Source organism: Furipterus horrens, unplaced genomic scaffold (assembly GCF_987537825.1).
Source record: "Furipterus horrens unplaced genomic scaffold, mFurHor1.1.pri manual_scaffold_1, whole genome shotgun sequence".
Lineage (NCBI taxonomy): Eukaryota > Metazoa > Chordata > Mammalia > Chiroptera > Furipteridae > Furipterus > Furipterus horrens.
The window spans coordinates 145171392-145184998 of record NW_028327171.1 but is presented as its reverse complement, the minus strand read 5'-3'; the positions used below and the strand labels follow the sequence as shown (position 1 = coordinate 145184998).

At 32.0% G+C, this 13607-nt stretch overlaps 1 protein-coding gene across 5 annotated transcripts in view; it reads left to right on the top strand.

Annotated features, from left to right (window-relative positions):
* ORC4 (origin recognition complex subunit 4) overlaps positions 1 to 13607 on the top strand; it is a 64545-nt gene that overhangs the window by 31384 nt on the left and 19554 nt on the right. For 3 of the 5 annotated variants that reach the window (XM_090279597.1, XM_090279591.1, XM_090279596.1), the window contains exons 4-7: positions 272 to 362; positions 9720 to 9795; positions 10234 to 10319; positions 13371 to 13419. In XM_090279597.1, the coding sequence (XP_090135723.1) occupies positions 272 to 362; positions 9720 to 9795; positions 10234 to 10319; positions 13371 to 13419 (302 nt within the window). The remainder of the gene's footprint in view (positions 1 to 271; positions 363 to 9719; positions 9796 to 10233; positions 10320 to 13370; positions 13420 to 13607) is intronic. The other 2 variants (XM_090279598.1, XM_090279599.1) reach the window with 1 other exon arrangement.

Below are 13607 nucleotides of genomic sequence, written 5' to 3'. Positions count from 1 at the left end.
TTAAAGCATAGTGGTTAATCACAAAAACAATATGTAATTATTTATGTGTTTTCCGATGGTCTTAGGCGACAGCTGTGAAAGGGTTGTTCGACTCTCAAAGGGGTCGCGACCCACAGGTTGAGAACCGCTGATTTAGAGCCTAAGTCGGGTACCCAGAGGGAAAGAAAAAGGGAATGCTTGTTTTCTATACATATTCAAATATAGCTTTTAAAAAATAATACCCAGAAATTATACCAGCTTCTTAAAATTTGGCCTATTTATGTCATTTTAGACACTTAATTGAGCTGCTAAAAAGAACTGCTATCCATGGAGAAAGTAACTCTGTTCTCATTATTGGACCCCGAGGATCAGGAAAGACTATGGTAAAGCTGTTTATTTCTGGTGTTTCTTTATTCTGGTAGTCTTGGGATGATTCCTATAGACAACATTAAAATGTGTTTCATTATTTTTATTATTTTGTTACTAACATCTTACTTTTTTTCCTTAAATCATCGAAGACATGCAGAGCCTTATAAAGTTAACCTTATTTTGCCCACAGTGACATATTTTTAATTGATGTTTGTTTTATCATGGTCTTTCGTCCTTGAAGAAGTAGTGGTTGCTAGTGGAAAAGAAACTTAGACTTACCGAACATGTACCTTGTGCCTTTTATGTATATTATATCATTTACTGTTTACAATAACCCAGTAAAGTAGGTATTTTCCCTGTTTATAGATTAGGTAATTATTACACCATCCATTCTCTCTTCTCTTATCATTTGTTGTGTATTGTTTAACACTAACTCAAACAATTTTTCATACATCCATTGACTTCTTCTGGATTTGTCTTACACTTTCCCTTGTTATTATATATGCTTAGTTACCTCAAAAATATACTCTTGCTTTTTTCTCCTCTTCTCTTTTCACATTTTTTTTTTAAGATTTCATTTATTTATTTTTAGAGAGAGGGGAAGGGAGGGAGAAAGAGAGGGAGAGAAACATCCATGTATGGTTGCCTCTTGCATGCACCCAACTGGGGACCTGGCCAGCAACCAAGGCCTATGCCCTTAGCCACATCAGCCAGGGCTCTTTTCACATTCTTTATTTGGTATTATATGAGACAAATTATGTCTGTCATGTTGAAAGTATTACTATACTATTTAATTTTAAATAGCTGGGCTATGTAGAATCTGTTTTCTGCTATATTCCATGCAATACATTACATTCTGCACTAACATACATTTTTATTCTGTAAAAGTAAAATTATATAATTATGTGTTCAGTAAAATTATGTGAAACAAGTAAAATTTTGTTTTCATTTTTTTAAATAATGTGTATTGACTGTATTATATAAGATGAGGAAATTAGGACTGTTAAGATTTTATTGTTATCACCCATTTCCAATATTGTTTGAAATACATAAATTGGGGATATATACCTATGCAAGGAAGTACATTCTTCTTAGGTACCCAAAAGGGAGGTTAATCAGAAGTATTTGGTTAATGTCACTGAACACCACCACAGCTAACTTGTTTCATGTATTTTTGCAGGTCTGAATGCTTATAGAGTTTCTTTATCTTAGCAATGTGAAAATTTCACAGGTTATATCTAAGTGTTATAAAAACTGATACTCTGCAAATCTTTGTAACATGAATTTAGATCTTGTCTTCAGTAAAGGATAATTCCCCTCCCCCAGTTTTCATTATTTTATTATATCTGGAAAACACCTTATCATACTAATGTTTGAAGAACATTTTTAGATAATACTTTAATTTTTCAAGAAGTTTCATAGTGATACTCTTGTATCAGTACAGAAGAAAATGAGATCTAGGAAATCAGTGCATTGCATCTATTATACTGTGCATCTTGAAACAAAATGGCATTAGAATAGGAAAGTTGAATCTCAGTGATTTGTACATCAAAATGTCAAGCCCAAAAGTATAAATTGAGCAGCTGACAGAGTTTATTCTGAACTTCACCTTGGAAGTTTGTTCCTAAAGGCATGAAGAAAGCTCAGAGAAAAAAAGATAGAGCCAGTAAAAACTTACCATAATTGGTGGGTAAACACAAATTATAAACATACTCCAGTTCATTAGAAAGTTGGCTAAAGGAGAGATATTTTTTACAAAAAAAAAAAATTAAGCATATAGTACAGAGCTACTATATTGTCCCTGTAACACAGTTTCCCCTGTTATTAACATCTGGCAGTAGCATGGTACGTTGGTTACAGTCAATGAATTGCTATTGATACATTATCATTACATTAAGGTTCATTCTTTGTGTTGTACAATTTTATGGGTTTTAACACATATATAATGTCATATATCCACCATTTAAGTGTCATGCAAAATAGTTCACCATTCTAAAAAAATCCCATCTGCTTTACCTGTTTATCCTCCTGCCCCAAACCCCTAGCAACCACTGATTTTTTTACTATCTCCATACTTTTACCTTTTTCAAAATGTCATATAGTTGGAATTATACAGTATGTAACCATTTAAGATTGTCTTCTTCCACTTAGCAATACACATTTAAGGTTCCTTCATGTCATTTCATGACTTGACAGGTCATTTTTTTAAGCTGCTGAATGACATTGCATTATATGAGTGTACCACAGTTTATTTATTCGTCTAAAAAGGACATCTTGGTTGGTTCTGATTTTGGGAAACTTTAATAAAGTTACTGTAAACACTGCAAGATTTTCTGTGGACATACAACTTCAACTTAATTGGGTAAATACTTAGGAGCACCAATTGTTGCATCATAATGTGTTTTTAGTTTTGTAAGAACTTGCGGAACTGCCTTTCAAAGTGGTTATACCATTTTGCTTCTTACCAGCAGTAAATGAGAATTTCTATTGCTGTGTATCATCACCAGCATTTAGTATTGTCATAAAAAAAATTAGCCATTCTAGTATTGGTACCTCATTGCTTTCCCATTCATTCATTCATTCATTCACTTATATTGTTTTTCTTTCCCCATTACCATTTATTCCCCTCTCCCCGAAATCATCATCTTGTTGTCCATGGCCTTGAGTCCCTTTTTTTTTTTTTTCTTCACTTGGTCCCTTTGCCCTCTAACCCCCTCACCCAGAGCTGTCAGCCTGCTCCCTATGTGTCTGTGTCTGTTTTGCTTGTTAGTTCAGATTGTTCATTAGATTCCACATAGGAGTGAAATTGTATGGTATTTATCTTTCTCTGACTGGTTTATTTTACCTAGCATAATAATCTACAGGTCCATCCATGCTGTCACAAAGGGTAAAATTTTCTTTTTATGGCCAAGTAGTATTACATTGTGTAAATGTCCCATAGTTGTTTTATCCACTCATTTCCTCATGGACATTTGGCTGCTTCCATATCTTGGTGATGGTAAATAACGCTGCAATGAACATAGGGGTGCTTATATTCTTTTGAATTAGTGTTTTGGGTTCCTTTGGATATATTCCTAGAAGTGGGATCTCTGAGTCAAAAGGCAGATCCATTTTTAATTTTTTAAGGTATCTCCATATTGCTTACCACAGTGACTGCACCAGTCTGCATTTAATCCAGCAGTGCAAAAGGGTACCCTTTCTCCACATCCTCACTAGCACTTACTGTTCATTTATTAATGATGGCCATTCTGACAAGTGTGAAGTGATATCTCATTGTGATTTTAATTTGCATTTCTCTGATTAGTGACATTTAGACATCTTTTCATATGTCTGTTGGGCCATTGTATGTCTTTTTTGGAAAGTGTCTATTCAGGTCCTTTGCCCATTTTTTAATTGGATTGTTTGCTTTTTCTGTGTTGAATTTTATAAGTTGTTTTATAAATTTTGGATATTAACCCCTCATCAGACGTATCGACAAATATGTTTTCCCATTCTGTGGGTTGTCTTTATTTTGTTGATGGTTTCCTTTGCTGTGCAAAAATTTTTAATTTGATTGTAAAGGTGTGGGTTTCTAACTGGGCTCTCTGTTCTTTTCCATTGATCTGTGTATCTGTTTTTATACCAGTACCAGGCTGTTGTAATTACTGTGGCCTTAGAGTATAGCTTGATATTAGGTAGTGTGATTCCTCCAACTTTGTTCTTCTTTCTTGGGATCGCTGTTGCTGTTTGAAGCCTCCTGTAGTTTCGTATAAATTTTTGAAACATTTGTTTTAGTTCTGTGAAATATGTCATTGGAATCTTGATAGGAATTGTGTTGAATCTGTAGATTGCTTTGGGTAGTATGGACATTTCAATGATGTTAATTCTTCCTATCCATGAACATGGTATGTGCTTCCACTTATTTGTATCTTCAATTTCTTCAGTGTCTTATAATATTTTGAGTACAAGTCTTTTATATACTTTGTTAGATTTATTCCTAGGTATTTTATTCTTTTTGAAGCAATCATGATTATTTTATTTATTTCCCTTTCTGATACTTCATTATCGGCTTATAAAAAGGCAACTGAGTTCTGGATATTAATTTTTTATCCTGCTACTTTGCTGAATCATTTATCAGTTCTAATTGTTTCTTGAGAGAGTCTTTAGGGTTCTCTATGTACAATATCATGTTATCTGCAAATAAAGATAGCTTTACTTCTTCCTTTCCCATTTGGACGCCTTTTATTTCTTCTTGTCTGATTGCTATAACTAGGATGTCCAGTACTATGTTGAATAAGAGTGGTTAAAGCAGACATCCCTGTCATGTTCCTGATCTTAAGGTGAACACTTGTAGTTTTGTCCATGAAACATGATACTTGCAGTGAGTTTGACATACATGGCCTTTATTATGTTCAGGTATGTTTCCCTCTATTCCAACTTACCTGAGAGTTTTTATTGTAACTAAGTGCTAGATTTTTCAAATGCTTTTTCTGTATGTATTGATATGTTCATATGGTTTTTATCTTTCATTTTGTTTATGTGGTTTATCACATTTACTGAATGCGAATGTTTTACCAACCTTGCATTCCCAGAATAAATCCCTCTTGATCACGGTGTATGATCTTTTTTGACGTATTGCTCTGTTTGGCTTGCTAATATTTTGTGGAGGATTTTAGCATCTATGTTCATCAGGGATATTGGCCTATAATTATCTTTCTTTGTAATACCTTTATCTGGTTTTAGAATTAGGATAATAGTGACCTTATAAAATGTGCCTGGGAACCTTCCCTCCTGAATTTTTAAAAATAGTTTGAGGAGAAGTGTTAGTTCTCAAAATGTTTGGTTAAATTCACCTATGAAGCCATCCATCCAGTTCCAGGGCTTTTGTTTGTTAGGAGTTTTTTGATAACTGCTTCTATTTCACTAAGTGTAATCTGTCTATTCAGGTTCTCTGATTCTTCCTGATGTAGTTTTGGAAATTTTTATGTTACTAGGAGTTTATCCATTTCATCCAGGTTGTCCCATTTGTGGGCATATCATTGTTCATAATATTTTCTTACAGTACTTTCTATTTCTTTGGTGTCAGTTTTTATTTCTTTGATTTCTGATTTTATTTGGATCCTCTTTTTATCTTGATGAATCTGGTTAAAGGTTTGTCAGTCTTGTTTATCTTTTCAAAGAACCAGCTCTTGGGTTCATTGATCTTTTGTATCATTTTTTTAGACTCTATTTTATTTATTTCTACTCTGATCTTTATTATTTCTTTCCTTCTACTCACTTTGGGCTTTGTTGTTCTTTTCAGGTTCCTTTAAATGTAAAGTTAGATTGTTTATTAGAGCTTTTTCTAGTTTCTTGAGAAAGCCCTGTAATGCTTTAAATTTTCCTCCTAGGATTGCTTTCCTTCTATCCCACAGGTTTGGGGTTGTTGTGTTCTCATTTTCATTTGTTTTAAGATATCTTTTGATTTTCCTTGGCCTTGTTGATCTCATTGTTTAATAAATTGTTATTTAGCTTGCACGTGTTTGTGTATTTTTTAGTTTTCTTGTGATTGATTTTCAGCTTCATAGCATTGTTGTCAGAGAAGATGTTTGATATGATTTCAGTCTTAACTTCTTTGAGGCTTGTTTTGTGTCCTAACATGAGACCTATCCTTGAAAATGTTTCATGTCTCTTGAAAAGTATGTATTTTCTGCTGCTTTGGGGAGAGATGCTCTGAAGATACCAATTAAATCCATTTGATTTAGTGTGTCATTTAAGGTCCTTCCTCCTGGTTGATTTTCTGTATGGAAGATCTATCCATTGAAGTCAATGGGGTGTTAAAATCCCCGACTATGACTGTACTTCTGTTGATCTCTCCTTTTATGTCCATCAAGATGCCTCACATATTTAGGTGCTCCTATAAGGAGCATGTAAATGTTTATTAGGGTTATATCCTCTTGTTCAACTGTCCGTTTATTATTATGTAATGTCCTTCTTTGTCTCTTAACTGTAGTCTTGCTTTTAAATCTATTTTGTCAGATATAAATATTGCTACCCCAGCTTTTCTTTCCTTTCTATTTGTATGACTTATCTTTTTTCAGCCCTTTACTTTTAGTCTGTATCTTTCTATCTGAGGTAGGTCTCTTGGAGGCAGCATATGTATGGATCTTGTTTTATTCAGCTACCCGTATGTCTTTTGGTTGGACCACTTAAGCCATTTACATTTATTGATAGATCCGTATTTATTGCCATTTTATTTTTTAACTGTCTTTCTCTTTTTTTCTTCTTAAAGCAAAGCAAGCCATTTAATATTTGTTGCAGTACTGGTTTGGTGTTAACAAACTCCTTTAGATTTTTCTTGTCTGAGAAGCTCAGTATTTCTCCTTCAATTTTAAATGATAGCCTTGCTAGGTAAAGTAGCCTTGGTTGTAGGGCCTTGCTTTTCCTCACCTTGAATATTTCATGCCAGTCCCTTCTTCCCTGAAATGTTTGTGTTAAGAAATCAGATGACAGTCTAATTGGAGCTCCCTTCCTTGTAGATAACTAACAACTTTTCTCATGCTTTGCCATTTTAATTATGATGTGTTTCTGTGTAGGCCTCTTAAGGTTCATCTTGTTTGGGACTCTGTGGACTGTGCTTTCTGGACTTGTGTGACTTTCTTTCACTGAAGTTTTTGGTCATTATTTCTTCAAATAGGTTCTTGATATTTCTTCATGTCCTTTCTTAGGATTAGAGTATCCAATTATTAAGCTTTTGTTCTCATTTCTTTATGTAATTTCTCCTTCCTCAGCATTCTACTGTATCACAAATGCACTTTTTTCTTCATTAATTCTGTTGTTTGCTTCTTCTAATGTGATGTTGCATTTTACTTTCATAACGGTCCTCCCTGCTTGTCTAGATCCTTGTCATGAACTTTCTTAGTCTGTTGTTTTGTGTTTGTCTAGGTCTGGCTTAAATAGCTCAAAACATTTTTTTCTAAAATATCCATTTTCAGTAGTAATTAATCTTTTTCATTAGCTTTTCCTTTCTTTCGTGTTACATCATTTTTTATAAATTCCTATGTCAACTTTTTCTGTTTACTCAGATTTAAAGAAGGAGATAGCCATTAAAACATAGTATTTATCAGTTAATAAAAATGGATAGATTATTCTTGGCATACTGACAAGTTTATCCAGTTATTGTTACTTCTTAAACTAGAGCCCTGTTCTACTTTGAAATCATTTATTTAGTGTGACTTCACTGGGATATGGAAGAGTCCCCTACTTAGTATTTCATTTTGGTACAATGTAATTTATTTCTGTTGCACTCCAATATTGAGAGATCAGAAAGCTGAGGAGCATTGTTTAACTGAGTCACTTCTGTAATTTGCTCTGTGTGGGATTATCCTAAAATATAAAATAGGTTATTCTTAGATAGGAATGGTAATTAATATAATTATGTGCATTCAAATTTAAAAATGAGATTACAGAGTATTTAAAATATTCCTCTTGGCCTGTTTGAAATACAAAAATTCAAAATCTATAGTTGATTGATAAAGATAACAGATGGTGTGGTTTGTTGTATTTCAGATCTAAAAAATAATAAAGTTCCAAATGACAAATTGGACCCTGAATAATAATTTATATAAAATAATTACTATAGACAAAGAAACTTGCTAGATGGTTAAGCGAGATGTTTCTTCTAATTGATGTTACTTATGTTTGCAAATTGCTGAATGTTACGTTCATTAAAGTATTTAGAAATTGTAATAGTAGGTAAGCATAAAAGTCCCTAGGTGCTGGCAGATCTAAGCAAACTCTGCTTGTACATTTGTAAAATTAATTTTTACCTACAATGAATGTGGAAATTGGGTAGCCAGATTGGTTATGCTCTCTGATGTAACATTAGTAACCAACTATATTTTTAGTATATAACTTAGTTTGAAATACTTGAAAAGATGACATTGTATGACAGTGTATGAAAAAATGACTTAAATTATGTGATTGGTTACCTAGTTAATTACACAGTAAATTTTAGCAGTATTCAAATTAGAACAAAAATTATTTGAAGACGAACTTGCTAATACATTTAAATTATGGTTTCAAATCACACAGACACACACACACATGCTGTTAGTTGATCTAGGCAAATCATAACTAGATGCTTGAAGTAAATTTAGTGGAAAGAGTGCTATATATATAAATCTGTTACAACTCTTGATGCATATGACAAATGAAGGTACTATTATTAACCTTGTTTCATTCTGCAAAGCATTTGAAATGGTTTTCAAATTTATCAGACTTAAAATAATTTAAAACATAAAGTCAGAGCCAGGGATATATAAATTCTATATAAATAAAATTTTAAGAGGTGGGTGCAATAACATAGCGGATTACTAAGAAAATATTGCAAAGGCTGTATTTTGAGAGCACAAGTTTGTATCATTTGGGGACTAACTCCTGTAATAAGGTCTGACTTGACCCAAAGGCAGAGAAGCAGCACTTCATGTTCTGACAGTTCTTTATAAAGAATGTCACATCTCAGCTGGGCTTTTATACATAGTATGACAGTTGATATTTTAAGATTGTCCTTTTAAAGAGACCTGGACTAGCTATTATATGTTTTGAAGTAGAATTCCATATGCTTAAAAACTGTACGGACAAACAAGGAATAGCTATTATGTTTGATACCCTGTTGTGAAACCTAATAATTTAAAATGAGGATATTTGCTTCTTTCTTCCTATTGCACAAAGATAGATTGTTGCAAATAAAAATAGTATTTTGTTTTTCAAAATAGTTTACCTGTTGTCCCAGTTCCTATCTTAAATAACTCCTTTTGTTCTCACTTAATTTTGATGCCATCTCAACAAATTTTGGGGGTGAGGGTTGTCTATGGAGCCTTCCTTCTTATAACATATATTTTGTGATAGTATCCTTCCATTTTAATATTGGAAGGAATAGTTCCTCATTACCTTTTTAAAAAGCTTACTTGTCTTAATTTTATTCATTTTCAAATTTTAAAAAATATATGTAGTATTAATATAAAGAGATGTATATATTAATGAGTGATAAGATGTCACAGTTCAAAAAATATAAAGAATATGTGTAATAGAAACCTATAATTATAAAAATGTGAAGCTTTATAATTGAACAGTTTAAGGTGGTACAATGCTGAGTATATTTTTAGTAATTATTATTATAAGTATATTATTCATAATAATGTTTTCATTGCAAGCACTAAGTTTCTATAATAAGGACTTTCCCTGTATACCTAGCAACTTACACAGATGGAACTAAAGAATCTGCAAATTTATTTGTTAATTTAAAATGACAATTTGTTTATATTCTTTTGCCATTAGCTATATTTTTAAAATATGAACATATCATCTTTACCTATTATTAATTATTTTGTAAACTTTTTAATATTATTTAGTTAATAAACCATGCTTTGAAAGAACTAATGGAGATAGAAGATGTGAGTGAAAATGTATTACAAGTTCACTTAAATGGTAAGTATGTCATTATTTTGCAACTGGAAATAATATAAATCATGTGATCTTTTTATATTATAAAACTAAATTCACTTGTATACTTTAAATTTAGATTAATAATTATATTTAAAAATTAGATTTTTGCTTAACAACTTTGAATTTAGCAGACTATGCACAATATTTTTAGAAATTAAAACAAAAATAAAGGAAGCACATAAGGACTTCAGATTTTTGTCTTTTTTTTTTTAAGTAACACGGACTCCAAAGAAAACTGTTCTTTGTTCTTTGAGTCTATCAAATGTCTTTATTGCTCAGTTGTAAAAGTAAATATAAACTCACTTATTTAACTTTTTTTTTCTAGTTAAATTCAAAAAGCATTAGAAAAAGTTTTTGACTTGGAAATAATCTGTACATATTTTATTTTAATTAAATACTTTTAAATGGGCTTCATTTCAGGACTGCTGCAGATCAATGATAAAATAGCTCTGAAGGAAATCACAAGGCAGTTAAATCTGGAAAATGTAGTTGGAGATAGAGTTTTTGTAAGTATCATTTCTATCTTTTTATTAAATAGGCATCAAATGTAAAATCTGTAATATTATAGCTTTATACCTTTGGAAACTAGGGAGGGTTCAGAGATTCTACATTGAGATATGCAGAGTTCTTGTCACAAAAATGTATAATGTACTAGGGTGCATTTCTTCATCGAAACCTGGTTTATGTAGATATTATCTGAATTTATTTCTTTATTTGTAAGATATGTAATCTTATTCTCTGTCTTTGGACATAGATTAATTTTTTAAAAAATACTATAGTAGTCTATTTCTAGTCTTCTGAGACTTAGGTAGCATGGGAATAGTAGAAAATGTGCTGAATTTTAAGCTACAAAAAGGTGGGTTTAGTCTTGCCTTACAAACTGGTGACCATGATTAATGAATAACCCTGCATTTCAGATTCCTCAACTGTTAAATGGGCATTATCTTAAACTTCCTATATAAAAGAAAGCATTAAACATTATTTATGTTTTAAGAAAAGATACTTAATGATAATATACTATACAGATGTCAGTTATCTCTAAACTGTTAAACTGTTTTCAGAAACTTTCCAATACCTCATTATTGTAATAGCTTGGAGTCTAGGTTAACACACATCAGTAGCTCAAAAAAAACTCATTAGAAATTTTTTGAACTTTTAAAGCCTTTTTACCTACTACTTGATTTTTACGTCTCAAGGGAAGACTATTAATTTTCAGCTGCCTTAATTTTCATAATGAAATGACTTATCTTCATACTGCTTATGCATTTGAAGTAGGTTATATATGAGTGGGGACCCCAAAAAAACTGAATTTATTTTTTTTAATTGTGTATCTAACTTCAGTCACCCTCAAAGTACTCTCCATTGGATGCAATTCAACTATCGAGACACTTTTTCCATTTCTCAAAACAGTTTTTGAACTCCTTGATTTTGATGCCTTTTAGTGCTTCTGCTGTTTTTTGTTTCACCTCCTTCACATTGGCAAAACATTTCCCTTTGAGGACTCTTTTCATCAGGGAAACAAAAGAAAACTGCTCAGAGTGAGATCAGGTAAATTTGGAGGGTGGGGCATGGGCATCGTGCCATTTTCTTAATCAAAAACTGCTGAACATTCAGCGTGGTGTGGGCAGCTGTGCTTGGTAAATCACCCATCATTAAATGGGCAAACGTGTTGAAACAGCCTTCAAAAAAAATTATCTGAAGCCGAACACAGCCTCTCACAACAATGCCAGCTGGTACACTGATACAGAAGGATTCTAGAATACTCACCTAGTGGGGGAAACCTGTACTACAAGGAGCCCACCCCTCAGAAGATAATACCGGGTTTTTTTGGAGTCCCCCCTTGTACCTTCCTGGTTCATTTTCTGGTCACTGGTAATCATGCAGTGCTCTCATTCTGATCTCTAAACTGTGTATTCTAATGCAGTGGCACAGCCATAGCTGTGAAAACCTCCTAGAATTTAGTAATTCATTCTTTTGTAATTATCTATAAAAAGTTGAGCCAGTCATGTGTTACTCTTCCATTATCTGTAGGTCTCTGAAGTGCAAGTTCAGATGCCCTTTCTATAACTCTGATGTTCTACCTTGTTAGATTTTAATGTTGTAAATGGTTGCCTACTTGGTCTTGGAGAGTTACTATTATAGAGGCTTAGTTTGGCTTTTGATTTCCAATTGATGTAGATTGGTGTTTCTAATGTTCTTAAATGGACCTATGTTTATTGGATTCAAATGAAATAATAAAAGACACAGTTTATCACACTCGTCATCAGCATTGCTACCACAGTGGTCACATATAGAGATTATTAATTTAACTTCTACATTATATAGATCAGGCAGTTGATGCTCGGAGAACATAAGTAGCTTTTCCAAAGTCATAAAATGACAAAGGCTGGACATTAAGAACCTGAGTCACTTAACCCAGAGCGTTTCTGTTTTGATATGCTTATAGCAAATTTGTGTATTCTATACATATTATGCATGCATATGTATATTTATATAAGTATATACTTATATGCATATCTACTTACATGTATAAGTATATACTTAATGTGAGGTACAATAGTTTTTTAAAAAATACATACCCGAAAGAAAAGCAATCTTTGAGTAACTTTAACCACTGATTTTCCAATAAATTGTCTCTGAGCCTTTGTTTATGTTATGGTAAATTCCTGTAGCCCTGCCTACCTTGGGAAAAGTAGTGACTTGACAGAATGCAATCATCACAAAATATATGGGAATTCTTTAAAAACTTATGCTATTTTATATCAGTTCTCTCAGTCAGGAAACAAGTGTGTTTCTTTTTTCCTTTACATTTCCTCAAATTTAAAGTTGGCTGTTTTTTTTTTTTAATTAAAAAATCTGAAGTATAATAACTTTAATGAAAAAATATTTAATAGAGCCTTTATCTATAAGCTGGAACATCTGGATAATACATCTGCTACTCTATTAATTTCCGTCTAGAATATTTAAGTTGTATCCAAAAATGTTTTGACTGTGCTCCAAGTAAGCATAACCAAATTTGATATGATATATATAAATTCTGTAATATGCTCTAGAATAGAGATGCACTATTATAGCATCTAATTCGTTCTCCCTTTTCCTTTTGTATCTCATTTAAATTCATGGTCATTTTTTTGTGGTAGAAATTAATTTGAGATTAAAGGGCCTGGTGTGTTTGAAGATATGAAGTACAATGGATTTCTAGTTCTCTACCTATATTTATAATATACCAACTCTTAAGAACTGCCTTTAAATAACATTAAATGTTTATGGATTTTATACAGAAAATACAAAATTTTGAACATGACATAGTAATAACATTTTTAATGCTATGCCATCTTGCTTTTATATATACATTTTAGATTGTAAACATAGTGATATGCAGCTGAGAATCTGGTCAGTGACTCTAATTTACTATAAAAAAATAGAGTATCTACATAATGTCTAAGACTCAGACACAGAATGTGTCTATAATGTCTAAGAGCTAGATAGCCCTTCTGTTCTTTATTTCACTAAACTTCTAATCATGGTATGTTTTGTTTTGTTTTTTTGTTATTCAGGGAAGCTTTGCTGAAAACCTTTCATTCATTCTGGAAGCTTTAAAAAAAGGTAAATATTAGCATATTTAATAGTATCAAAGATATTTGTTTAGCTTTATTTTTTCCCTGATTATAAAGATAATCGCATCCTTTTTAGAAAATGAATAAAGAAATATGAAAAAGAATAAAATAATTATCATTGTATTCTCACCACTGTAATAGTGATTATCCCAGCTAACTTTGGTTTCATATCTTTAT